We start from the raw sequence: 25,043 nt of genomic DNA on the forward strand, positions 1-25,043 counted from the left end.
TAACAGATCACATGACATTATAGATCGCACGCATACGTGAAAATGTTCTGTGATCAGTAATGTAATATCAAATACAAAGTTTATATTAGACATTTGATGCTATTGTTCAATACAGGGTTTGTGGCAGTCAATTATTTACAATATATATTTTTAAACAATATAACTTCAAGAAATCAACAGAGCAGTCGTCGACACGTTCATGTGTGTTTTTATGATGATGAAAAAAAAAACCTTAATCAACTAGATTTCTTTCTTGGAAATGTTCAAAGACCAAAAGGCGCCGAATTGTACGAATGACCCAGTACAAAGGGGCCTTTATCAAAATGAAAGTGCGGAAAATAGGTTGACCAATTAGAAGCTAACACCAGTGACGTTAGGTGCACAGACAGCCATTGATTGGCTCTCGGTATCTATGGCAGCGCAGTCACGGATGTCACATCCAGGATAATCATGGAGGGACGAACTGCGCTGTACAGTGGCCAAACACAATAAAATATCTTACAAAATTAGCGATGCTGTTGTTTTCCCAATCATAGAAGCAGATTTGGATTCGTTGAACACATAACAGTCCTTCAATATGATGAAAACCCGTTTGCTTTATAAAAATAATCGCTAGCTCCCAGCTAACGTTAACTGTAACGTCTTATTGAGACTAAGAAGAGCATTTTGTACTCTAGCTTGCTGGCAAACTTTGAACATGTTTACGGATGAAACCCTTGACTTAATTGGTGCGGAATCGACATGGAGAAAGTCGCATCAGCAAACACAAGAATCAGTAAGTTAACAACTCAAACCAGAATATTCAAACGCTTGATGAAATATCAGTCGTTTTGTGTGATGTCTGATGTGTATCGTGTTCGTTTTATTCCTGCCCAGAGAAGCTGTCAAACTCTTCCAGTTCACACAGCAGAGGCTGAAACTCAAGCCAAAGATGTGCTGGAAAACAGCACCCAGACACAAGACCAGATCAGCCAAACACTCGCCCTAGATCGAGACATTTCGGACTTTCCTGGATTGGTGGAGTTCTTGCGTAGAGTTGAAGATGTGGTTATCAGAGAGCTGGTGAAAAACTCCAAGAGTCACGCTTTTGATGGGTTTGAGGTGAACTGGGAGGATCAGAATGAGTCGGTGAGAGCCTTGAATGCAGTATTAATAATGGATTATTAAACAGTAAATTATGGAAGCTTGTTTCCACCACAGAAATTTGCTATTGTGAGATATAAACTCGTAATTTTGAGGAAAAACAGTCCGAAATGTGAGATGTAAACACACAATTGCTATTTATAAAGTCAGAACTGAGATATAAACTCATAATTGTGAAACAAAGTCAGAATTGTTAGAAAAAGTAGCAATTGCCAGTTATAAAGTCCGAATTGTAAGATATAAACTTGAAATTGAGAGAAAAAAAAGTCAAATTGTGAGAGAAAAAGACGCAATTACCTTTTTGAATTATCTCACAATTCTTACTCTTTTCTCGCAATTCCAAGTTTTTGTCACAATTCTGATAAAAAGTCTGATTTGTGAGATATAAAGTTCAAATTGTCAGATATAAACTCACAATGGCTAGTTATAAAGTCAGAACTGAGATATAAACAGAACTGAGCTATAAAAAAAATCTGCAATTGCGAGTTATAAAGCCTGAATTGCAAATTATAAACTCTCAATTCTCAGAATAAAGTCAGAATTTTCAGATATAAACTCACAATTATGAGAAAAAAGTACGAATTTCCTTGTTAAATTATATCTCGCAATTCCAATCTCACAATTCTGAGAAAAAGTCTGAATTGTGAGAAATAAACTCGCAATTGCGAGTTATTAAGTCCGAATTGCAAGATATAAACTCACAATTGCTAGTTATAAAATCAGAACTGAGATATAAACTCGCAATTCTGAGAAAAGAATTAAGAATTGTGAGATAAAAAGTCGCAATTACCTTTTTAAATGATATCTCTATATATTTAAAACACATCTTTTTGTCACTTGTTTCCCTGACCCCTGAATGTTCTGATTCTATATGTATTATTCCTCTACTATGTTATCCTTCACAGTTTATATGTATCGTCTCTATGTCATGTTTCTATGTTATGTGTATTTGTAATTATTGTAAAGCGACCTTGAGTCCTCAGAAAGGCGCTATATAAAATAAACATATTATTATTATTATTATTATCTCACAATTCACACTTTTTTCTGACAATTCCACATTTTTATCTCACAATTCTGAGAAAAAAAAGTAAGAATTGTGGGCTATAAACATGGAACTGTGAGAAAAATATAGAGATAAAAGTGTAAACAAGCTTTCATAGTAAATAGTAGTAATAATTGAGTTAGTTAAATTGAGTTAGTTTAATAGAGTTTATGTCTTCATGGGGATTTCTTGCACAGGTGTCCTGCATGTACCGTCTTCAGCATGTTGATGCTCAGGAAAGAGGTCTGCAAGTCACCAGTGTGTCCTGGAACTGCACTGGCTCAGTCATAGCCTGTGGATTTGGCCGGTAACAGTCCTTTCCTCATACAAATACATAAAACCACCTGTAGTGTTTATAAAAACAGTTTTAATGATGTGTTTCTGGGGGTAGTATGGATGATGGTGATTGGAGTAATGAGAAGGCTTCTGTGTGCACGTGGAACCTGGACCGGCAGAACCTGAACCCAATGCGTCCAGACGTGATCATTGATGTGGCCACTCCCATCATGTGTTTGTGCTTCCATCCTGTGAGGCCGTCTGTATTTGCTGGTATGGACACACGTTTAAAAAACGCTTTTAAGATTTGACACATATCTTGTCAATGACACATACATAATAGGTTTATATTTAATCTCAAAATGGAAAATATAAAAACATAAAATGTGAAGTGTTTTGCATAGACATTGAATTAAATTGAAAGAAATTTTTGGCATTATGAAATCATTTTTATCATGTTAGTTAAATAATACGGAATTAAATACTTTTTTCTTCTTCTAGCAATTTGGCAATATTAGAAGCAGTATAAAAATAGCACTATTATTTAGTTTTAGAAATTAATACTTTCATGTAGCACGGATGCATTAAGTTGATCAAAAGTACTGTAAAGGATTTTATAATGTTACAAAATATTTTTATTTCAAATAAATGCTGTTCTTTCGAACTTTCTATTCATCAAAGAATCCTGAAAAAAATAAAAATCACAAAAATATGAAGCAGTGAAGCAATATTTGATAATAAAATGTTTCTTGAGCAGCAAATCAGCATATTAGAATGATTTCTGAAGGATCATGTGACACTGAAGACTGCAGTAATGATGCTGAAAATTTTAAAATTTTAAAACATTTAAAAAAAATTATAAATATATTACAATAGAAAAGTTATTTAAAATTGTATAAATATTCCATAATATTAATTTTTTTTCCCCCTGTATTATTAATAAAATAAATGCAGCCTTGGTGAGCACCAGAGACATATTTAAAAATTATTAAAACATCTTACTGGCTCCAAGCTGTTGAACGACACTGTATTTAAAAAATAAAATAAAAAAATTGCTTAATTGTCATGAAAATAATGCAACAATGGCAAAAATCTAAATAGGAAATAGACTTAATGTTTATATTCCAAATATAATTCTTAAGCATCCTGAAAAGAGCCATAATAACCAAACATTTATCAATAAATAAGTCTGGAAATCAACCATCTCAAAAAATCGAATTTGTGCAAGTGCTATTCTCCGAGAAGTTTCATACTGCATTGTGTTAAAACGGAAAGCCACTCTGTCATTTATTAGGGACTAATACCTTTTAATGACTCATTTCATCAAGATAACTTCCCTTCTTCTTTATTGTGGCTTTAGGGGGGCTGTACAGTGGCGAGGTGGTGGTCTGGGACACCAGCCGCTCACAGGACCTAATTTTGGCTCAGACGGGAATGTCTGCAGACACCCACCGTGAACCAGTTTATCAGGTATAGAAACGTTTATGACTGAGGCATGATGACCAAGCATTCAATGATATATGAATGCACAGTATTCCTACGTGTAAACAGGTAAACTGGGTCCCAGGAGCTCGCCGAGGGGAGTTTGTTGTTCTGAGCGCCGGTTCAGGAGGAAGAGTTCTGTTGTGGACTATTGATGGAGCCGAAGCCAAACTCACCTTGAGTTCTGGATATGCCTTTGTCCCACAGCAAATGCCTCAGAGTGGAGCAGCAAGCAAAGTGGGTGTCATAATATGGTCAAATGATATCTGATCCTAGCTAAATCAGAAAAGATGCAGATTTAAAATAAAAAAGTAATATAATTGTTCGATTTTAGGATTAAATATGACCCTGACAATTTTAATTTTTTTTGCAATTCAACCTAATAATGCTTTTGTTTCTCTCCCTGAAGACCCGAGGTAGCACCACTATAGGAGTAACCTCTGTTGCACTTTCCCCGTGGGACCTGGACACGTTCTTGGTGGGCTCAGAAGGAGGCCTTGTGTTCAAATGTTCCTTCAGCAGTGGGACAGTAGCAGCAGTGCCCCCTGATGGTGAGAGCGTGACTCTGCGCAACCCAATGCAGTTCTCTTTCTCACCACGAGGGGGTCCTATACACTCAGTCCACTTCTCACCCTTCCACAGGTGAGCGCTGCGCTATTTTCCTGAACTGTATGTTTTCTACTTTGTGTAATACGTACTTTAAGGCTAGTCGGCAGTAATTGTAACATCTCTGGGTGTTTCTGACTCTAGGAATCTGTTTGTAAGCGTTGGGACAGATGGTTTAGCTCATCTGCACAGTGTGCTCCAGCCACACCCCCTGCTGTCTATACGGGTGTCCGATTCATATGTGTTTTGGGTGAGGTGGTCACCCACACGCCCTCTAGTCTTTGCTGCAGTCACAGGACAAGGTGGGATGTTTGTAATTATCCCATATATATATATATATATATATAATAATAATTTGTTACATTTATATAGCGCTTTTTCTGAGACCTCAAAGCGCTTTACATAGAAGTGGGGAATCTCCATATATATATATATAGTAAAATTAAAGCATGATCTCAAATTTTTATGTCAATTACACATTTAATCATTTCTAATTTAATTTGAACTCTGGCAGGTTTGGTCCAAATGTTTGATTTGGGTAGAAGGTCTTTAAGGCCAACCTCCACAATTGACCAGAACACAGGAGGTCAGCCGGCTTATTGCCTCGAGTTCAACCCCAAACACACAAATCTGATGGCAGTGGGCAATGCAGATGGTAGCGTCAACATCTGGCAGCTCAGTGCGGAGTTAACGGAACAAGGTGCGAAGGAGACGGCAGTACTGGAACAGCTGGCCAATGAGGTGACAGACTGAGACTGTTCAAGAATTTATAATGTATTGTTACTTGTATATATGCATTTCATGTTAAATGTATGTATTTATGCTTATGCTCCAAATAAAAACACAACAGCAACACTTTCCAGTTATAACCAGTAGCGTTTATTAAAGCACACTGCAGTCTTGTGGGTGATGTTACAGCATATCCTCTCTATAGGTGTGTTAAACAAAGCAAAGCACTTAACAGCTAAAACAATCACAATAAAATGCAGACAGATCCACTACACTATTGTCAGTGAAGCATGAGGAAGTGTCAGATAAATACGCAGGGTTAAGAGTGATAGCAAGATACAGATATTGCTATACTGGATGCTATAGAGAATTTTCATTTCAGATCCATGCAGTTTGGCCTTGTGTTATTGTGAGGGGGAAAACGCATCCCGATTGGTCACTGGCAGGCGGGGGCGGGGAATCAGTTGACGAAAAGCGAGCGGGTGAATTCCACAAAGTCGAAAGCTGACGGGATCTCGCGGCCCTTGCTGTCCAGGTACGGCTTCATATGGGAAATGCAGTAGTCCGCCTGTTCCTTTGTCAGGTTCTGTAAACACAGAAGGTCATTAAGGTCATCTTTCTAACACCAAACATGAAGCTGAGGCCAAAATTGTCCAATACCAGTTGTAAATAACATAGGTTTGTTATTTTGTACCTGGTAGAGTTCTTCCTTGGTTACGTAAGGTTTGTTCTCGGCGCTGAGAGCACGGAAAGCGCTTTCGATCTCCTCGCTTGACTTCACATTCTCCGTTTCTCGGCTGATCATGAAGGCCATGTACTCCTGCAAGGACACGTTTCCATCCCTGAATAAAACAAATTTTATGTTAGCTCATCAACAGACAGAACACAATATTTAAATCACATCCATAGAAGAGGTTTCTCACCGGTTTGGATCCACTATGTCCAGGATGGACTCGAACTCTGGGTCTGGTTCTCCTTCTTCAACCATGGGCAGGTCGTAGCCCAGAGACCGCAGGCAAGACTTGAACTCCTGATGGTTTAGACGTCCAGATTTTTCTTTGTCGAAGTGCCTGAGAAATGAACAAAACTTGCATTACATTTTCAAGAACACTTAAGATTAGCATTGTAATGTTTTCTTATTTAAGTGGAAAACTCACTTGAACATCATGCTGAACTCCTTCAGGGCCTCCTCTGTTACTCCTGTGGTATTTCTAGAACAGAATTGCGAGAACAAGTCAGTCAAGGTAAATTGCTCCAATCGCAATGTTCAATAAGTTATGGACTCAGAACTAATTAGGTTAATCTCACTCTGATCTGATCTAAAGAAGATCATACAAATATAATAATCTTTATATCTCATTGTAGACTGGTTTCTGAGGTGTCACCTGGCTTGGATCTGTTGTTCCAGGTTGTGTTGCATCCTCATGCCCAGCTGGTCGAGTTGGTCCCACTGTTGGGCCAGACCCACAGTGCTGTGTTCTGTGTATTTGTTGTCCAGGATCAGAGCCTCCTCCATGGCTGCTCCCAGATCCTCGATCTTCTTCAGCTGACTGCGCATGGCACGAATCTCCTGGTGCTTGCGCTGCAGAGGAACCCAAAGGGAAAAGACATTTAGAACAGAGCAGGGTGTCCATTTATAGTTACAGTCTCAGGTTTGAGGCTCATGCAAGTGTTTTAATGTCCTCTTTCCAGCAGGCTTAAACAGTGAAATGTTCACACATTTTATGGAAAATGAAAAATGCCTTTTATTTGTGATTAATGGATAAGGGTTATTTGGAAACCATTTTATCTAAATAGGACACATACAGAGTAACTTCTAGCTGAAGAAAAACATTACACTGACTATTTCCAGTATTGTTGAAACGCTAAATATCGAAATGTACACATTTACTTTAAGACTAGATAAGGATTTGTTTTGACAAATAATTTTATCAAAGACTGCACTGACAAAAAGAAAGGTCTTGCAGATAAAATAATTTAGAGCTGAGCATTACTAGATTTTTATTTGAATTCACTCTGGAAATTTCCACAACTTTTTAAGATTTGATCAATTTGCATGACCATGACCAGGCCCGGAGTTCACAATATTGTACATAAAACACTTGAGCACTAACAAAAGAATGTATTCCCTATAATACACACTACCAATCAAAAATTTGGTGACAGCGGATGCAATAAATTGATCAAAAGAGCCAGTAAAGAATGTATCACGGTTTCCACAAAAATATAAAGCAGTTTTCAACATTTATAAGAAGAAATGTTACTTTAGCACCAAATCAGCATATTAAAATGATTTCCGAAGGATCAGGTGACACTGAAGACTGCCAGAAATTAAGCTTTTGCCATCACAGGGATAAATGACGTTTTAAAATATATTAAGATAGAAAACAGCTATCTCAAATTGTAATATTTCAATAGCATATTACAGTTTTTACTGTAATAAATGTAGCATTGGTGAGCATGAAACACTGAAAATAATCTTACTGACCCAAACCATTTGAACTGTAGTGTACTACTGATAAACTACAGCATGAATTAAAACACTAATACGGATTCATTTAGTGTTATTCAAAATTGAATTACCCATTCACTGGTCCCAAACTCACCTTGGTGGCCTCTAGCTGCGACTCTAGAGTTCCGGATTCTTCCACCATGCAGGACCTGCCCACACACCAAAGCAATGAAACCAACAGCAGAGGTCCGAGAACACATGACACATCCACCCAGAAACATCTCACTCACTCCACATGCCAGTCTACACCTTAGAAGAGTGGCTCTCACAACACTAGGCCAGTTATAAGGTCAACTATCATTAAACATATATAGTAATTTCCAGAGAGTTAAAAAGGTGCATTTTTATAACTATGAGTTATACTATATTGTTTAAATGGGTTTGCACAACCTCTGTCATTCCTTCTAGAGCTGTAACTTAAATCTTCCTGAATTTTTGTACATGACAATATGACTTACCAATTGTTTTGTAGTAGATACAGAGTACAAACTATAAGCCACCCCAGAATGCAACTACAATAACCAAAGTCATGCTAACAAAGCCAACTTATATCCATGGTAATCCAGACCATGCTTGATTAGGGCTGCTGTCAACAGGGTTAGAAACTGCTATATTTGTACCACTGCTTAGCTTTAGTTTAAAGTACAGATCTTGCAAAATGTGCAAAATCAAAGATTCAGAGTTCCTTGACTAGCCATATTATAAATGTAAGAGTCCAAAAATGTTAATGCACAGCTGTTCAAATTCAGATCAGGATGTTGAAAAAGTCTAATCATGGAAATCACATTGCAGTTTCCACCCTGAATCTGGTGCATGAACATTTCCCCAAATTAAGAAAAAAAAAACTTAAATAACTGAAAACTGGGGGAAAAAAGAAGAGAAAAAAAGGTTAAAGAATGAGATGAAGTGTTCACACTCCTCAACACTGGTGCCGAATGTAGCCAGGCTTGTTGGATTAAGAAGCTGGAAGGGATCATCTCAAAAAAAGCCTCACATCGCAGTGAATGTTAGTAAAAGGGATTGAACACACACACAGAGCCTTTACAGTGGGGATCAGACTCAAGTGCATGAGGAGAAGAAAAACCCAAAAAGTGTGTGGGGTGAGGGGTAAGAGGCCAATCAGAGGATGAAAAAAGGGAGAAGACCTTCCAGAAAGATCATCATCGACTTCATACTGATAGACACGGATTACCCTCCGATAGGCTATGCTATTCAGAGATGGTAGGAGATGAAGAGGGAATGGAAAAAGAGTGTGAAAAAACAGAAAGGAATACATCTGGAAATATATTTTTCAAAACATACGGTAAAATATGCAAAATATATGTAAAGTGAGATTCTTCTTGATGGCACCCTGTATTAGTTCTAACCAATCATTGGTCTATTCTGCCCTGAAACTCCCAAAATCCTGATTTATTTTACACCAAATGTGTGTTTCTATCATGACAGTCCCTAGACATCCATTTGCTGACAAGAAAATCCCATTAAACAATTCATTCACACTCACACACACACATACTATAGTAAAATAGAAAAAAATTGTGATATTCACCCATCCAGAAGGTATGTCCTGTTTAGAGAAATGATTCCAAGCATCAGGGTAGCAGCGAGTAGGTCGAAGGAATGGGGAAAGAGAGACAAATAAGGGAGGGAGAGAAAGGAACAGTTGAGCCGTGACAATGCCACTACTCAATACGCACATGAAAGCACATGTGACCAGCGCAAAGCACTACTGTTGCATATCAAGCCCAGATGGGTTTGAATTGTGTGACCATGTGAAGAGCTTCACCCAAACAGACAACATGGCAAAGCAGGCAATGACTTCAGACTATAAAAACAGTGGATGAAACGAATGAAAATGGCCGTCTACGACAGTTACATGGAGATCAGGAAAGCTTGATTAAATGCAAACAGATGTGTGTGATGTCATGCAGTGGAGTCAAATGTGTTGCATGCTAAGTGTGTGTTTAATCCTCGAGCATAACTCATCTATAATGAAAGAGAACAAAACACTTTAGTAGTGCATGATGGTCCCCTGTACCTGGTCTCCTGCAGCCATTGGTGGAAAGCATTGGCATGTTGGGCAAACTCTTGTCTGAGTTTATCGTTCTCTTCCTGTCTCCTCTGCTCCTTCTGTAGCTCCAACTCTCGCTCCTATAAAGAGACAAATTAAGTCAGTTATAAAATGTTCATTTCAACCTTTAATAATAGATTTAGAAAATCGAATTGTTGCACGGTTGTAAATGTGATCTTGTTTATTGTATAAAATCAACTCAATTGTTACATTTTGGACACAATATTGTCAGTATTGTCCGTTTTTGCTAAATTTTGCCAATGAAAATAGTTCCAAACAAAGCCACATCAGAACTGTTGTGTGTATTCAATGCTTTTCTCATCTAACACAATAATGGCTTTTCCGGGGTCATTTTTTTGCCAAAATTGATGTGCGACAGCCCTACTATTTATATTGACTAAGATTAATAAATGCTGTAAAACACATTGTTAGTTCATGTTAGAAACTAATTAATTAACTAATTATACCTTATTGTACAGTGTTACCATACATTAAAATGTCACTGGCATCAGATAAAGCACATTTTTTGTTTCAGATATTCAGCAATCATCTCAAAAGTCAAATGTCATCCAATTAATATTGGTCTACTTCACATGGACAAACAATTGAAAAAAAGTATGCTTCAGGATCCCAATATCACCTTGATGATCTTCTGGAGGTTCCTCCAGGTCTCCTCTAGAGCCTCCATGGTAAACCAAGTGTATGGGTTGGATACCACTTGGTAACTCTTGATCTGGCGATCAAGTTCTGCCAGTTGGCTGAAGTCAGCCTCTGCGGAGCTGAGAGAGGAGCGGAAGGCATCATGGGCGTCCCGTAGGGCCCTGATTTCCTCCAGAGAGTTGCACCGTACGGGGTCTGTCAGATCTTCCTCAGCGTTCTCAAACCAGCTGTTGAAGGCTGAGGCCTTCTTGGCAAAGGTGAGGAAAAGATCCTCGACCTGGATTGAGTGGCGAACATAAGAACAAGAGTTACAGACATACAAAATGTCATACTTTAGGCAAAATGTCATTCTTCACACCTTTCTGAAGTGCTCCTGGGCTTCCAAAAGCTTCTTCTTGCGTGCGGCTGAGTTGGACAGCAGCTGGTTCCAGCGCTTCATCAGGGTGGCATGACGAGCCTCGATGGCCTTGGACTGCACGTGTTTGGCTGCCAACAGCTGGTCTTTCAGGGCTGTGATGTTGGTGATGCCCTCCTGCTGGAAAGCCTGAAGCCCTGCATCAAAGGTTTCCTATGGGTAGAAGAAAGACGGTCAGATTTAACAGTAAAGCTTTAAAGGATTTGATGTGCTGAATGTAGAATATGGTTTACGAATGTGTTGTAGATATGTTTGTCATATGCAATGTCACACCTGTTTGGTGAGCAGAGTCTGCACGGAGGAGAGATCCCGACCATAGTCATCAGTCTTCAGGCTGTTTTCCTTCTCACCTGATCAAGCCGAAGACACAAATGGGTTACAGATTACAAGGGTGAAAAGAGAAAATAACAGTTTATTTCTTGCCAATCCTTCTTTTAAATGAAAGTTTCTTCTCATTTGCATGAAATATCGTTAACTCACCAATCCAGGACTCCACCACATCAGCCTTCCAGTTGAACTGCAGGAAGGCAGAGTTCTCATCCAGCTTGGCCTTCCTCTGAGCTGCGGCTCTCTCAAGCTCTGACACCTTCCCACGCAGGGCCTTAATTTTAGCCATGATGTTCTCCACATTGTGGTTCTCCTGCAAAAAAGAAACAATATGACAATGATATTGGTATCAGCTCACATTGAACTTCATAGAAACTTGTCTGTGATTAAGCATTAAAGGGTCAAAGGGCCAACTTTACAGTATATGGACTTTCTAATAGTTGAACTATACCTTTTTGATAAGTTCATCTCCATTGGAACACACATCATTCACTCGGTCCCTGTGCACGGTAAAATCGGTTTCAAATGCTTCATGTTTCTTCAGCAAGCCCTGAAAACGAAGAGCCAAGTTTTGACAAAAAAGAAATAAAAAAAACAGCAATATGAAGGTGTGTCCAAGACCAAGCTATTTTATTTTTCATTAAGCTCATCTGATGAATACTATAGTTTTTCACACCTGCACAGCTGCCAGCGTATCACCGTAATCCTCACTTCCGACCAGGTTCAGTTTCTCATTAATCCAGGCTTCCTCTTCTTCCACATTCGCCACAAACTGCTGGTATTCCAGCGACTCCTCAAGCCTCTGCCCGCTAAAAAAATGGCAAACCAAACAATTTTCAAATTCCTGTCCAAGGCAATATACACTGCCGTTCAAATGTTTGGGGGTTGAAAAAAAGTAAAATAGTGAAAACCGTTCTCACCGAGCAGCAGCCAGATCTTTCAGTTCCTTCCAGTGCTCCACAAACTGGGCCAGCCTCTGCTGGATCTCCTCCTGTCCTATGGTGTTGTCGTCAGACAGCTTCTTCCCAGTCTCCAACACAGACTGCAAGGACAAAAAAAATGCCGTTAGCATTCAGAATTATGATTCACTTGACTTTAATACGCTCCAGTCAAGACTTTTTCATTTCTATAAATCGATATGCAACAATGTTGCAGGTGTCTCCTCACCTGAATGGCTGGCTCGTGTGCTCCCAGCTCAGCCTCCAGCCTCTTGTGCTTCTTCCTCAGATTCTGTACTCCTGTCAAATCACGTCCGTAGTCCTCCGAGCTCACCAACAACTTCTTTTCCCTAATGGAACAGAATTAATTAGATCTAGTATACAGCCTTAAAAGAAAAAAAAGGTTAGTGTGTGATCAATTTTAGACCACTCAGAATGATGTAAACCATACTTGATCCAAGATTCCTCATCGTCCAGATCCCTGAAGAACTGGTGCAGACGATGCGACTCGTTCAGCTTGGCACGGCGCCCAGCAGCCATGCTCTTGATTTTGACGAAGCGTCCGTTAACGGCATCACGCTTGTCCTTGACCTGGGAAGTGTCGAAGGCATTGCTGGCCATCAGGCTGTCAGCCTGGCCATTAAGATCCTTCAGACGATCCTATAAGAGCACAAAGACACCAAAGAGCCATCAGAATGTGCTAACTGAAAATAAAATCATGAGCATGTCTGGAGTTATAGTCGGTGAGCTACCTCATGGGCAGAGATGTCAGCCTCCAAAAGCTGGTGCTTTTTAAGCAGATTGTTGACTGAGGCCAGATCTTTCCCATAATCCTCAGAGGCGAGAAGAGCCTCAACCTAGGAGCAGAGGAAGAATGTCAGAATTTTTGGATTTATTCTAGTTAGAAATTGTGCCAAGAACTATCCTAAGTAGCTATTAAGTCACAAATACCTCAGACAGCCAGAAGTCAAAGTCCTTGATGCCAGTGTTGAAGTTCTGCTGCTTGTTTGCCTCCTTTAGTTTCTGACTCTTCTCAGCAGATTTGTTGACGAGGAACTGCCACTGCTCATCCAGAGCGTTAAGACGAGCCTGAGAGCAAATATGAGCGCGACCAAAGCAAAATGAGCACAGACCATAACGCAGCAGCTGCCTATTTCTGAAACACTTCCGAAACTTTTACCTTGACAGCATCCTCACTTCCAGCACAGGCACCTCTCTGGATGAGAGCATTGCCCGTGTCTATCACCCCGCGGATACGATCAGCATTAGCGTGCAACTCAGCCTCAAAAGCCTGGTGTTTCTGGTGCTTGCTCTGAAAGTGGCAAGAAAGCGAAATACAGCAAAACTGAGCCACACAGTGAAGTCGTGCAAGGGTGCAGGTGTAAAAATGCAATAGCTGATTTTGTATCTACCTCTGTAGATGTGTACAGGAAACTGATATAAACATCTGTGTAAAAACTCAATATCCATGAAAGCAGTGCATATTTAACGCTACTGTAACATACATTTGTGCGTTTTATGTGTATGCCTTTGTTTAGACTGTCTGTGAAAAGTGATGTCTTATCTATAAATCACAAAAGTGCACACCTTTCCAAATAAAATGAAAATGTGTACATTACACAAAAAAACTGAAAGTGAAGTGACTGTGAATTTACAAACCACCAAACAAGGACCAAACACGTAACGTGGAACTCATTCTATAAACATGACATTCAAAGCCTGATGAAACATTCAATAAAATGAAGTGGACGCCATCCAGCACATAATAAACTCTGTGGAGAAATCTAGGAGTTGGGGTGTTTTGTCTAAGATCATTCCACATTTTATATTACCCAGAGAGATGGAGAGAAGGAACAAAGCACTTCCAAACGGCTCATCTAAAGCATTTGCTGAGACACTCAAAAAAAGCCGGGCTGCTGACACCATAACTGCATATGGATTCTGGCCGTAGCACACATGTAACTGATTCTGTTATTTTAACACAGTATTCCACAAAAAGCAAAGCAAAATTAATTGTTTGAAAGCACTTCTCCAGCATCTCTCTGAATTGATACATTATTGTGGCTATGTTCGAAATAGCACCCTACCATACCATAACATACTACTATTGCAGCATGCATATTAGACGTTTTTTTATGCATGTAATATTTGAAAGACTAACTACATTTATCAAAATGTGCAGTACAATTAGAGCACAAAGTGTGGGATACTGTGGATAATGCGCTCAACTAGACTTTTCATGTAATAAATAAAAATGTTCAAATAAGAAAAAAAATTATTTTAATATTTTATAGTAAAATAAAATAATGAATATTCATGTAATACTTGTATTTTATAGTATACCTGTAAAATGAAAATACTAATAGTATGTATGGCTGTCTTCAATTCTTCATTTTCAAATATTAAAGGTGCATTGCGCAAGTCTCTGAGTTTTTGCAGAACTATGCCCCCTCTGGCGGCAAGCGAAACTGCAGCCAGAAGTGTGCACGCTCACGGACAAAAGTTTTCTTTTTTTTAATCTTACGTGGAGTTTGCGTTGGTGTTTGAAATGAACTACAAGCCGGTCTCTTAGAATCCATCTTCTACGGAGAATGGCGGCGAATACACAAACCTGCCAGACAGCCAGGTGAGCGTGCCGTGAACGCGCATGACGTCACGCCCAGTCTAAAATTCCGGCCCGAATCCCTCTTATTTATTTTACTTTACAGGATTATAGAGACAATCTCAGTGATCAGAGAAGGGCTCATTCAGCCCATCAGGCAATTGTTTAAGCATGTATGAGTTAGAAAACGGGTATTTTTAACATGAAAAGTTGCTTAATGCACCTTTAAACCATCAAAATGAACAGAGCTGCGCTTCACTGTAAAACACAGTTTATATGTTTACTTAATAATGATATAGTATGAAGTATTCTACTATGCTATTCCAAACACAGCCTTTTACTTTTGTCAAAGTTTGCTTTTAGATCCACAACTCAATGAGAAGCACAGAATTTCTGTGAGGAACGAATTTAAATCAAAACATCCCAACTTCAATGACACAACATGAAAATGGAGGCCACACCCAGCAATTAAAAATGAAAGGCTGCAACGATGGGTCACGGGAAGGAACAATGACAAACAGCTGATGATGCTATACAAAGCAAGACATTTAATAGACATACGGAACTCAAATACACATTTACAGACAAAACAATAAGACAATAGACAAGTGGAGAGACCCTACTGGGGTTAGTTAGCTTTGGCACTACTGCACTTACCAGCAGCTTGGACAGCTAGAAACAGACAGTGGGAACACAGACAGAAGTTCAGTTTAATTTCCTATATAATAAAACAATTGGGGTTGGTTGAGGCGGGGATAACAAGAGAAATGCATTTTAATTTGCACTTGAATTTATTATGGTATTAATAGATTTACAAGGTTAGATTTAAGCGGGATACTGATCTTTAGAACTTTGGCACGATCTGTTCTGAGACTGATGCCTGAAGTGTGACGTTACCTGGATGTTAGTGGGGTCCTTGTAAGACTCGTCAGTGGCGGTCTGTAGTTTCTCACTGATCCACGCTTCTATCTCATCTACGTCTCTGCTAAACTGCTGCAGAGTCTGCGACTCACCCAGCTTAGAGCGTTTCTCAATCATCTGAGCCTTGAGACGGCGCCACCTGGAGGTCAGAATTAAATAAAATCACACGAAACCCACAAATATTTACATGGTATGGATTCACTCAGTCTGAGCAGTATAAAACAGAAGGAGCCGGACCTGTCCAAGACTTCATTGCGGCGATTGAAGATTTCAGGCTTAGCGTAGTGGTCAGCACTAATGAGCTGGTCAGCAAAAGACTGCAGTGCTGCAATCTTCTCTTCCTGCAAAGACAGACAAATCGAAATGATTAGCACAAAAACAAAACAAAAATCCACGTTTAAAATCAAATAATATTGAGATCGACTGTATTGTTATATCGCAATGGTGCTTGCTGACCTGCACATTGATAGCCTTGTCAAAGTCTTCGTGTTTCTTGATGAGGGCCTCCACACTGTCCAGGGAGTCTCCCTTGTCATCGCTGGCCAAGAAGGCCTCGCGAGCTGCCATCCAGTTCTCAGCCTGCTCGCAGTCACGGTTGAATAGCTACACAAGACAAAAAAGAAACATATAATGTTATTTGACTGTAACATTTCCTAATGTCAATGTTTTGTGTGTTAAAAGTAAACATGATCCCTGCTGACCTGCAGTTCCAGACACTGGTCCAGCATCATCCTGCGCTGAACCCAGGCCTTCTCCAGGTCAGCTCGCTCCCGGTCAAGAGCCTCCAGCTTCTGTTGGATCTCAGGGCTGGCGTAGTGGCCACGGGCAAGAAGCTGCTGTCCAAATTGCTCAAAGGCCTGGAAGGTGCCTGCACGAGCATCGATCTCAGTGCGGTGTTCCTAGAGAATGGGAACATGTGAGTGTTTAAAAAAGTGTTTCCTTTGCAAAACTGTGTTTAGTCCATGAACAACTAAATCGTATTATTAAAAGTAAAACAGTAATGTGACAAAATACAGATCACAGATGTTTTTGGCAGCATTCAGTACCTGATGTCTCTCCAACAAGGCTTCAGCTCCAGTGACGTCTTTGGCCAGCTCGTCAGAAGACACGAGGCCTCTGATGCCATTGATCCAGGACATGAGATCCCTGTGAGAAAGAAGCACAGATTTGTTTAGAGACTTCTATACTACTGCTTTAATACCATCTAGTTTATCTAAGTTGTTCCTTTTGCAACACGTATGTTCATCTCTTTTTATTAATCCTTCTCACCTGAAGTCACTGAGGAAGCGCTGCAGGTCGTGAGAGTTGCCCAGTTTTTCTTTGCGTTGGTCAGCACGACCCACCAGGCTGCTCCAGGCTGTGTTCAGCTCGGTGCACTTCTCCTGGATGTCATCCACAGCCTCAGGATGAGACTGAATCAGACGCTCTGCAGTCTCACCCAGGGAGTTCACCTGCCACAGGGAGAAGAGGATATTTAGCTGATGTTTTAGGCAAGGAATGAACCAAGAAAACTCTAACTAAAACAATGAAGATGAATTTTACCTTGTCTCCTAGAGCGGCAAGGTCTCTCTCAAAGCCTTCGTGCTTCCGCTGCAGAGCCTGCACGCTGGCGAGGTCATGGCCATAGTTATCGGTGTTCAGGGCTTGGTTCTTCTCTTCAATCCATTCCTTGGTCTCATCTGCATCCCTGTGAATCACACACTAGCTGAATTTCTCTGCATTTCACGTGGCTTGTATCGTACAAGTATAACAGTATAAAGTGCCATATATGTACCTGTGGAACCTCTGCACTTCATGAGCACTACCCAGCATGTTGCTTCTGTCTTCAGCCAGCTGCTGCAGGGCCCTCCAGCGGTTGTTCAGCTCCTATACACCAACATAAAACCATTAGCAGCCAATCAGAGCTTACGTTATTGGTCTACATAAGACAATGATGTGATCCTTGACCGCAGGCAACAGATTAATCTTGAATGATATAAAACGACTGGTGAGAAACAAAAATGTTTTGGCAATGTATATTTAGAAATATGTTTAACAGCCAATCCACTATCCAAAGCACTACATAAACGCTTCTAAATCCTTTGTGTCATACTTTGCTCTTCATTTCAGCAGCAAAAGCAAAAGTATGGATGAGTGGAACAAACAGAAAGGCTACAACATTTAAGCACATAGGATGAGTGATGGCAGTCAACAAATATGGAAACTGGGGTGGATGCATCTGCCACAAACTGAAAAAAAGAAGCGTTAATGCATTCTAGAATGGCTGTTATACCTCCACCAAAAAACAGATGGTGTCAAGACATAAAGGAGTTATTTCAAGTGGGCAACATGTACTCAAAGGAAAAGGGGGGTGGGGGGATGCAACTGCACAGTTGATGGTTCAGTAATGAGACAAAGGGAATAAGAGACCATGGTATAAGTACAAGACCACCACAATGAGGTAGTCCTCCAGGTACACAGGCCACAAAGCAGATTTAGTGGAATGGGTTGTGGGACGATTTAAAGATTGCAACGAAGAACCTAGGATCTTACCTTAATAGTATTAAAGTTGGCCGTTGTTTGAACAGCCAAGCGAACAGACTATATTGAGTTGAAAAATTTGCAAAAGAACAGATAAGAAACACACCAATCAAGAGAGTATCACCATGTGAATTAAAAGAACCAGACTGTTCTTTTCTTTCTGTAACCACAGTCAATATACAACACTGTGGTTAACATACAGGTCAAACAAGACCCTGCATCAAAACTACACATGCATCAATCTCAAAGACCAAAGATTAGATGATATAATAGATTATGTCTAAAGCATTTGAAATCCAACATGCTACATTACCTTCCATGGAGATGCACTTTTAGAGTCAGCTTCATCCTGTGAAATAAAATAGGAATACAATCAGTTCAACCCACAAAAATATCACATGATATTCTTGTGTTTGTTTCATGCAGACACTCCAACTGTTGTAAAGATGATATGAATGATATAAAATAATAATGACCTTGCCAGGAGCTGAGCCCAGCATCTCTAGTTGCTGATGGTAGGATGAAGGGATGGTGGGAGGAGGGAATGGAGGGTTGGAAGGAGAAAGGGGGAAAAATAGACAAGGTCACCACATCTATGATGCTCATAAATTCAGGCATACAAATAAGCATACTACTCTGATGTATGTATACTCCCACATTTAAATGTAAATGATGATGAGCAGAATGACTAATTTAGAAAAGATCATGATTCACACTACCATTCAAAAGTTTGAAAAAGTTTTATTTTTTAATACTTTTATTCTGTAAGAATGTGTTAAATTGATCAAAAGTGACTTGATAGACATTTACAATGTAACAAAAGATTTGTATTTTAAATAAATGCTGTTCTCTTAAACATTCTATTGATCAAAGAAAAAAATGTATTACAGTTTTGACCAAAATAATATAAGCGCAAATGTTCCCAACACTGATAATAATAAATGTTTCTTGAGCACCTAATCAGCATATTATAATGATTTCTGAAGGATCATGTGACACTTATGACTGGAGTAATGATGCTGAAAATACAACTTTGATAATCAGGAATAAATGACATTTTAAAATATATTCAAAATAGAAAATAGCTATTTTAAATTGTAACAATATTCCACAATATTACTGTTTTTACTATAGTTTTGTTTAAATAAATGCAGCTTCTGTGAGAATAAGAGACTTCTTTCAAAAACATTTAAAAAAAAAATCTTACCAATCCCAAACTTTTGAACAGTAGTGTATGTATGTGTATGTATAATCAAATTAATTGTGTGTATAAAGCGTTTTCCTCTCACCTGGGCCTGCACAACCGGAGCTTCTTCCGCCATCAGTCCTTCAGACTCCAGCTCAGATGCCACCTTATTTATGTCCCTCAGCCGAGACTCATTTGCTTTCAGATCCTAGTGAACAATAAAAAATAAAAATAAAAAGACAAAACAAAGAGTTTAGAATTAGGAAATATGTTCAAGCCAATGCTAGTGTCCGATGATAAATGTGTCACAGATGTGTAAGAGAAACATACCTTCTGGAAGTCATCAAACTTCTTCTGCAGCACTTCCACTTGCTCCAGGTCAGAGCCGACCTCCTCATTAGTAAGCGCTGACTCCTTCTCATTGATCCACTGCTGCAGTTCGTTCGCCTCACGGAAAAGCATGAACTTCTTGCAGCTCTTCTCCAGCATGTCCTTCCTCTTCTCTCCCAAGTCTTGCAGGGTACCATACCTGAAGAGAGGGATAAAGAGAGAAGTCAGAACCTTAAATGCAACTCCCACCTCAACACAGGGACTGAAGCATCTCCCTCTAGGAGAGGAAATGAGAGGTGGAAGCACAGACAGGGGTTCAACTACGACGAGAAATCTGCATAGTCAGCCACTGAAAATGCAGAATGAATTCTAGACACCAATTCTACGAATGGAAAAAGCTCAAAAGAGATGTGAACTTCTATCCCTTGATGAAATAGAAGAGTTGAGAAGGAATGAGAATTATCTGGACAGAGGGATATATAATAGGAAGGACAGAATGTTAGAGGACTTAAAGTGACAGAAATGCCATATGGATGAGAGGAATGATTGATCAAAGGCTTCTTTGATCAAAGGAATGACATAGGTTAGGCCTACTCACAGTTCCTCCACCTGCTTCATGCGCATAGATACGCTGCACACCTCCTTGGTGACCACAGTCCTGCCACAGGGCAGGGCAAGCAGACACATGCAAGCATTTAAATGAAGAAAGAAAGAAAATAAAGGAAAAAGAGGAGTAACGAGGGGTCAGAAACATTATTGAGGGTTAGTTTTTAACAGATGCCCTTTTTGAGCTACAGGAAGAATAAAGATGTTAAGATCTTAAGAGGCTTTGTGTTAAAGAAAAATGATTTTGTTGGAATGTAAGATGTGAGGTAGAAAAGCATGTACACATACATGTTCACATTTCACACTTTCAATCGATAAAAATTGTTTAGTGAATTACACGATATGTAGATTAATTAGTTATTCAAATATTATATTTATTGAAAATATTATAATATGCTAAATTTGCTGCTCAAGAAACATTTCTTCTTGTAAATGCTGAAAAAAAATTTCTTTCAGGATTCTTTCATGAACACATGAATTCATCCGGATGAATAAATTCTTTACTGTGACTTTTGATCGATTTAATGCATCCTTGCTGAATAAAATAATTAAATATTTTTTTATTTAATAATAAAAAATCTTACTGACTTACATTGACAGCCCTCATGCATATTAAACATATAGTGAGAAATCTACCCACAATCATTTGATAAGAAAACTGAAAGCAGAATGACTCTTACTGGTTGTCAATCTGATCCTGTCGCAGAGCGATGCTGCCCTGTTCATCTAGCAGATTCTCGCGAGAGGAAGATTGAGTCGGGTCCAACTTCTTCACGTACGCCGCGGGAACAAAGCCCTGCCTGTCGTTCACTTCCACTTTCCACCAGTCCTGAGGACAAGATAAATATATTACTTGAATGAGTTCAAATGGTCATTTAGATCCAAACTGTCATGCTAAGTAACATGAGGCATGCCCTATTAATCACCTTGTTGGTGCTGTTGAGCAGAGTGAGGATGTCGCCCTTCTTCATGGTGACCTCACGTGGACTCTTCTCCTGGTAGTCATACAGAGCAAGAACCAGCTCCTTACCGGTCTCATCATCCGTGGGGGCCACTTGTTGCTGTTGATGAAATCCATGAAAAAGGACCACATTTTCATTGACATGAAATGAACAAAGGTGCACATGTAGTCTATGTTATTTCCTTTTGGTCAATGTAGTAGTGTTGTTATGTGGTCTTACTCTGCAGCCCTGAGCTTGTTCTTTTAAGGCCTGGATGCTGCTGCCATATGCACTCAGATCAGACATCAGTGCCTCATGCTTCTTCAGCAGAGCCTGTAAATGATAACAATGAGATTTCAGTGCCCATCCATTTTTTTTAAACATGAAACTGCAATTTGAGACATTACAACGCAAATTAATTTTAGTTCTGCCAATTAAACATCTTAATAATTAAACATGAATGAGAAATACTATATGAAACGAACACCAGAACAGTAAATGAATAATTTTTTCCCCTTACTTTGCAAGTTTCATTCAAATATGAGGTTATAACTAATTTCAGGCCTCTAAACCAAAAATAGGTCCATTCTAGATAAATTCCAGTCCCCCTCCCTGTTTACCTCTGCAGAGTCCTCGTCTTTGCCATAGTCTGTGCTTCCTACAATGGGCTCCTTCTCTCTCATCCAGGACTCGGCCTCGTTGGCATCAGCGAAGTACTGCTGAGCCTGAAGGGAGTCCTCCAGATCCTGTCTACGCTGGGTCGCTTTTCCCTTTAGTCCGTCCCAGCGGTTGTGCAGCTCTTGGAGCTTAGCTTTCACATCCTCCCCTGCAAAGTGACCTGAAACGGTGGGGAAATAAATACTTCAAATTTATTGTTTCTACATTGACTAAAGGTGTTCAATTCTGAAACAAAGCCTAATACAAAGTCAATGTCTTAGAAATAAATCCTACCCTCATCAACCATGGCCTCCCCCTTCTGAGAAACAGCCTTGATTCTGGGCTCATGACCAGAGATTTCTGCCTGCAGAGCCTGGTGTTTCTTCAGAAGGTTCTGGACTCCAATAAGGTCTTTTCCTGAGAGGGTACAAGAAGATCATTGTTATATGAATGTCAACAGTTTATAGTTATTTTAGATAGTCTGTAGAATGCCAACTTCTTTGGACCAAGACCTCATTTCATGTAATTTAATTACACTGACCCCTGTTGGTGGAGGAAGCAATAGGTTCCTTCTCTCGGATCCAGGTCTCCTCATCTTCTACATCCCTAAAAAGTTGCTGAAGGCGCAGAGAGTCTGAAAGCTTCTGTTTACGGGCGGCCATGGGCTCCTTTAGGGCCTCGTAGCGTGCCACGAGAGCCTCTTGTTTCTTGCGGATGTTATCAGCATCAAAATGGCCGGCCTCCTGGAACTGCCTGGCCTGGATGGTAATGCCATCAATACGGTCCTGTCAAGAGGAGAGAAACAAGCTGTCAGTTAAGCTGAAGGAAGTTTAGATGTTTAGTAAAACTGTGAATTGTACATGAAATACAATGTACAAGTACAAGTATACATGAAAGTCTTCATATATCTTATATCAGTTATTTTTTAAATCAGTCAGACATTGTTACCTGGTGGGCAGCCACATCAGCCTCTAGCAGAGCATGTTTCTTCTGAAGGTTCTGGACGCTGGTCAGGTCTTTTCCAAAGTCATCGGAGGCCAGGTGTCCCTCGACCTCATACAGCCACAGCTCGATGTCCTCCACATTACGATTGAACTGCTGCTGCTGGTTTGCTTCACGCAACTTAATCCCTACAAGGGTAAAGGATGTGATATCATTAAAAAATATCTATATTTTTACTTGTGTTACATGTTTGCCACAGTTTTGAACTAGAGCCAAAAAATGTATGGTTTCATAACACACAACTAAACGAACAGTGGTTGTTACATTAATTGTCAGTCAGATGGTTTCTGTCCACGCTATATTCACACTCTTGAGCATTTTCTCACCTTTGAGCTCAGTTGCCTCTAGAAGTTTCTTCCACTGAGAGCTGACCTCATCCATTCGGGTGGACACCTCGCTGAAGGCATAGTGTTTCCTATCAACCAGCTCTTGGCCTGACTTCTGCAGCGCATCAATGCGGCTCTGATTAGCAGAAAGCTCGGCCTCGAAGGCCTGGTGCTTCTGTACCTTCCCCTGCAGGTTGGATGGGTCCTAAAAAAAGAAGGAACAGAGATGGGGAGGAAAAGAGGATGAGAGATATTAAGAAATATAGACAACTGAATCCAAATGTGCAGCACAACTTGTAGTAGTTCTAGGACAACATACCTTGTAGGCCTCGTCAGTGGCGGTCTTCATCTTCTCATTTATCCAGCTCTTGAGCTCATCAGAGTCCCGGAAGAACTGCTGCAGATGGAAAGAGTCCTCCAGGGCGGCACGGCGAAACTGAGCACGCTCATGAAGAGCGTTGCGTCTGCTCAGCAGCTGAAGTAGAAGAAAAGGCGTTTACATTATAGTATTACCAGTGATTCAGCACTTCTGTCAGCAATAATTGAGAGGAGGAAAGTGCTTGCGAGCGTGAAATGAAGGACATTTCAGGGTGCTAATCTCCACTTACTGCATCTCTGCGGGTGGCCACATCCTCCTTGGCGTAGTGATTGTTCTGGATCAGTTTGGTGGCAAATTCATCCAGGGCCTGTACATTTCAATACAGAATTAAAAGAATTAAAAACTGTAAGATTTGTCAAATAAATTGTACCAGGCCTTGAATTGTACATCAGACTGTGTGATTTCTTACGGTGATTTTTTCTTCCTGGGCACTGAGGGATTTCTCAAAGTCTTCGTGTTTCTTCAGAAGAGCTTCAACGCTGTCCAGAGAGTCACCTAAGTCTTCATTCAGCAGGAAAGCCTTGAGGAATACATATTGAGACCTTTCAAATCTTTAAAACTACATTTTTGTTACATGTTTGAGAGAAAGTGTGATCTTCACAATATAAGATGAATGATTTCTACACAAATTCGTACCTCTTGCTTGCTCATCCAGTTGTCAACCTGCTCGGTGTCCCTGTAAAAGAGCTGCAGGTCCATGCACTGCTCATACTGCTGCCTGCGTAGCTCCCACAGCTCCAGAAGAGACACCTTTTCTTCAGAGAGTATGCCCAGCTACACAGACGAACACAAAATGGGGAGTCATTCAGGTGCTGCTCACTTTAGATTTACAAAGGCTTCAATTAAGAGTTTGCAAATAGTCTACAAAAACACAGATCTGTGGTCAGACACACCTTTTCCTTGACTTCCTCAGAAGCATAATGCCCAGTGTTCAGCAGGGCTTGCCCAGCCTCATCAGTAGATTTGAAACTGTCCTCATGAGCATCAATCTCACCCTGATAAAACATTATGGACACAATCAGTCTTTCAATGCCAAGCATCCTTGGTAGAACAACACTGTAAGCGCAATTACAATAGCAATACTTAATTACCAAATCACACTCAAATAGGTTTGTTTCTATAAAAAAAATGTTTATAGAAAGAAAGGTTGTAGATCCAATATTCAATCCAAACTTAATTTTCCCATGTAGCTCTACTTGTTTAGATGTTAGGATAATACCTTATGCTCCTGGTGGCGGTCGAGCAGGGCCTCAGCTCCAGCCACATCGTTGGCCAGCTCGTCTGCGTTGATCAGAGCCTTCATCTCGGTCACCCAGCTGGTCAGATCACGGAAATCTGCAGTGAAGCGCTGCAGCCTAAAAAAAAATCA

General features: G+C 40.0%; 2 protein-coding genes across 11 annotated transcripts in view; one reads left to right on the plus strand and one right to left on the minus strand.

The window, feature by feature from the left end:
• Window positions 1-420: 420 nt before the first annotated feature.
• On the plus strand, window positions 421-5,410 carry dync2i2 (dynein 2 intermediate chain 2). The gene is made up of 9 exons (XM_082140249.1): window positions 421-775; window positions 877-1,128; window positions 2,386-2,495; window positions 2,580-2,737; window positions 3,825-3,934; window positions 4,016-4,183; window positions 4,356-4,588; window positions 4,697-4,854; window positions 5,067-5,410. Exons 1-9 carry the CDS (start codon window positions 698-700, stop codon window positions 5,303-5,305), a joined length of 1,506 nt encoding a protein of 501 aa, XP_081996375.1. The 5' UTR covers window positions 421-697; the 3' UTR covers window positions 5,306-5,410.
• sptan1 (spectrin alpha, non-erythrocytic 1) overlaps window positions 5,409-25,043 on the minus strand; it is a 32,874-nt gene continuing 13,239 nt past the window's right edge. For 3 of the 10 annotated variants that reach the window (XM_082140188.1, XM_082140189.1, XM_082140183.1), the window contains exons 8-55: window positions 24,894-25,029; window positions 24,568-24,669; window positions 24,311-24,448; window positions 24,084-24,194; window positions 23,904-23,981; window positions 23,615-23,770; window positions 23,296-23,500; window positions 22,916-23,097; window positions 22,509-22,752; window positions 22,262-22,384; window positions 21,931-22,148; window positions 21,551-21,643; window positions 21,296-21,430; window positions 21,050-21,198; window positions 19,764-19,962; window positions 19,537-19,641; window positions 18,724-18,756; window positions 18,561-18,596; window positions 18,260-18,307; window positions 17,502-17,593; window positions 17,270-17,414; window positions 16,997-17,178; window positions 16,774-16,873; window positions 16,429-16,626; window positions 16,184-16,330; window positions 15,965-16,068; window positions 15,704-15,866; window positions 15,464-15,478; window positions 13,385-13,516; window positions 13,156-13,293; window positions 12,957-13,061; window positions 12,656-12,864; window positions 12,434-12,554; window positions 12,187-12,308; window positions 11,943-12,075; window positions 11,718-11,816; window positions 11,420-11,579; window positions 11,213-11,289; window positions 10,883-11,092; window positions 10,505-10,801; window positions 9,832-9,944; window positions 9,343-9,360; window positions 7,888-7,942; window positions 6,667-6,863; window positions 6,439-6,492; window positions 6,205-6,351; window positions 5,976-6,123; window positions 5,409-5,867 (exon numbers count right to left, since the gene is read on the minus strand). In XM_082140188.1, the coding sequence (XP_081996314.1) occupies window positions 5,742-5,867; window positions 5,976-6,123; window positions 6,205-6,351; window positions 6,439-6,492; window positions 6,667-6,863; window positions 7,888-7,942; window positions 9,343-9,360; window positions 9,832-9,944; window positions 10,505-10,801; window positions 10,883-11,092; window positions 11,213-11,289; window positions 11,420-11,579; window positions 11,718-11,816; window positions 11,943-12,075; window positions 12,187-12,308; window positions 12,434-12,554; window positions 12,656-12,864; window positions 12,957-13,061; window positions 13,156-13,293; window positions 13,385-13,516; window positions 15,464-15,478; window positions 15,704-15,866; window positions 15,965-16,068; window positions 16,184-16,330; window positions 16,429-16,626; window positions 16,774-16,873; window positions 16,997-17,178; window positions 17,270-17,414; window positions 17,502-17,593; window positions 18,260-18,307; window positions 18,561-18,596; window positions 18,724-18,756; window positions 19,537-19,641; window positions 19,764-19,962; window positions 21,050-21,198; window positions 21,296-21,430; window positions 21,551-21,643; window positions 21,931-22,148; window positions 22,262-22,384; window positions 22,509-22,752; window positions 22,916-23,097; window positions 23,296-23,500; window positions 23,615-23,770; window positions 23,904-23,981; window positions 24,084-24,194; window positions 24,311-24,448; window positions 24,568-24,669; window positions 24,894-25,029 (6,298 nt within the window). In that variant the 3' untranslated portion in view covers window positions 5,409-5,741. The other 7 variants (XM_082140184.1, XM_082140186.1, XM_082140187.1 and 4 more) reach the window with 7 other exon arrangements.

Source organism: Leuciscus leuciscus (assembly GCF_965113295.1).
Source record: "Leuciscus leuciscus genome assembly, chromosome: 16".
Taxonomy (NCBI): Eukaryota; Metazoa; Chordata; class Actinopteri; order Cypriniformes; family Leuciscidae; genus Leuciscus; species Leuciscus leuciscus.

Coding starts and splice junctions, on each gene's coding strand:
- dync2i2 (XM_082140249.1), top strand. CDS start 698: ATGTTTACGGATGAAACCCTTGACTTAATTGGTGCGGAATCGACATGG. Junction 2,496..2,579: donor ATAGCCTGTGGATTTGGCCG/GTAACAGTCCTT, acceptor TTCTGGGGGTAG/TATGGATGATGGTGATTGGA. Junction 2,738..3,824: donor GAGGCCGTCTGTATTTGCTG/GTATGGACACAC, acceptor TTGTGGCTTTAG/GGGGGCTGTACAGTGGCGAG.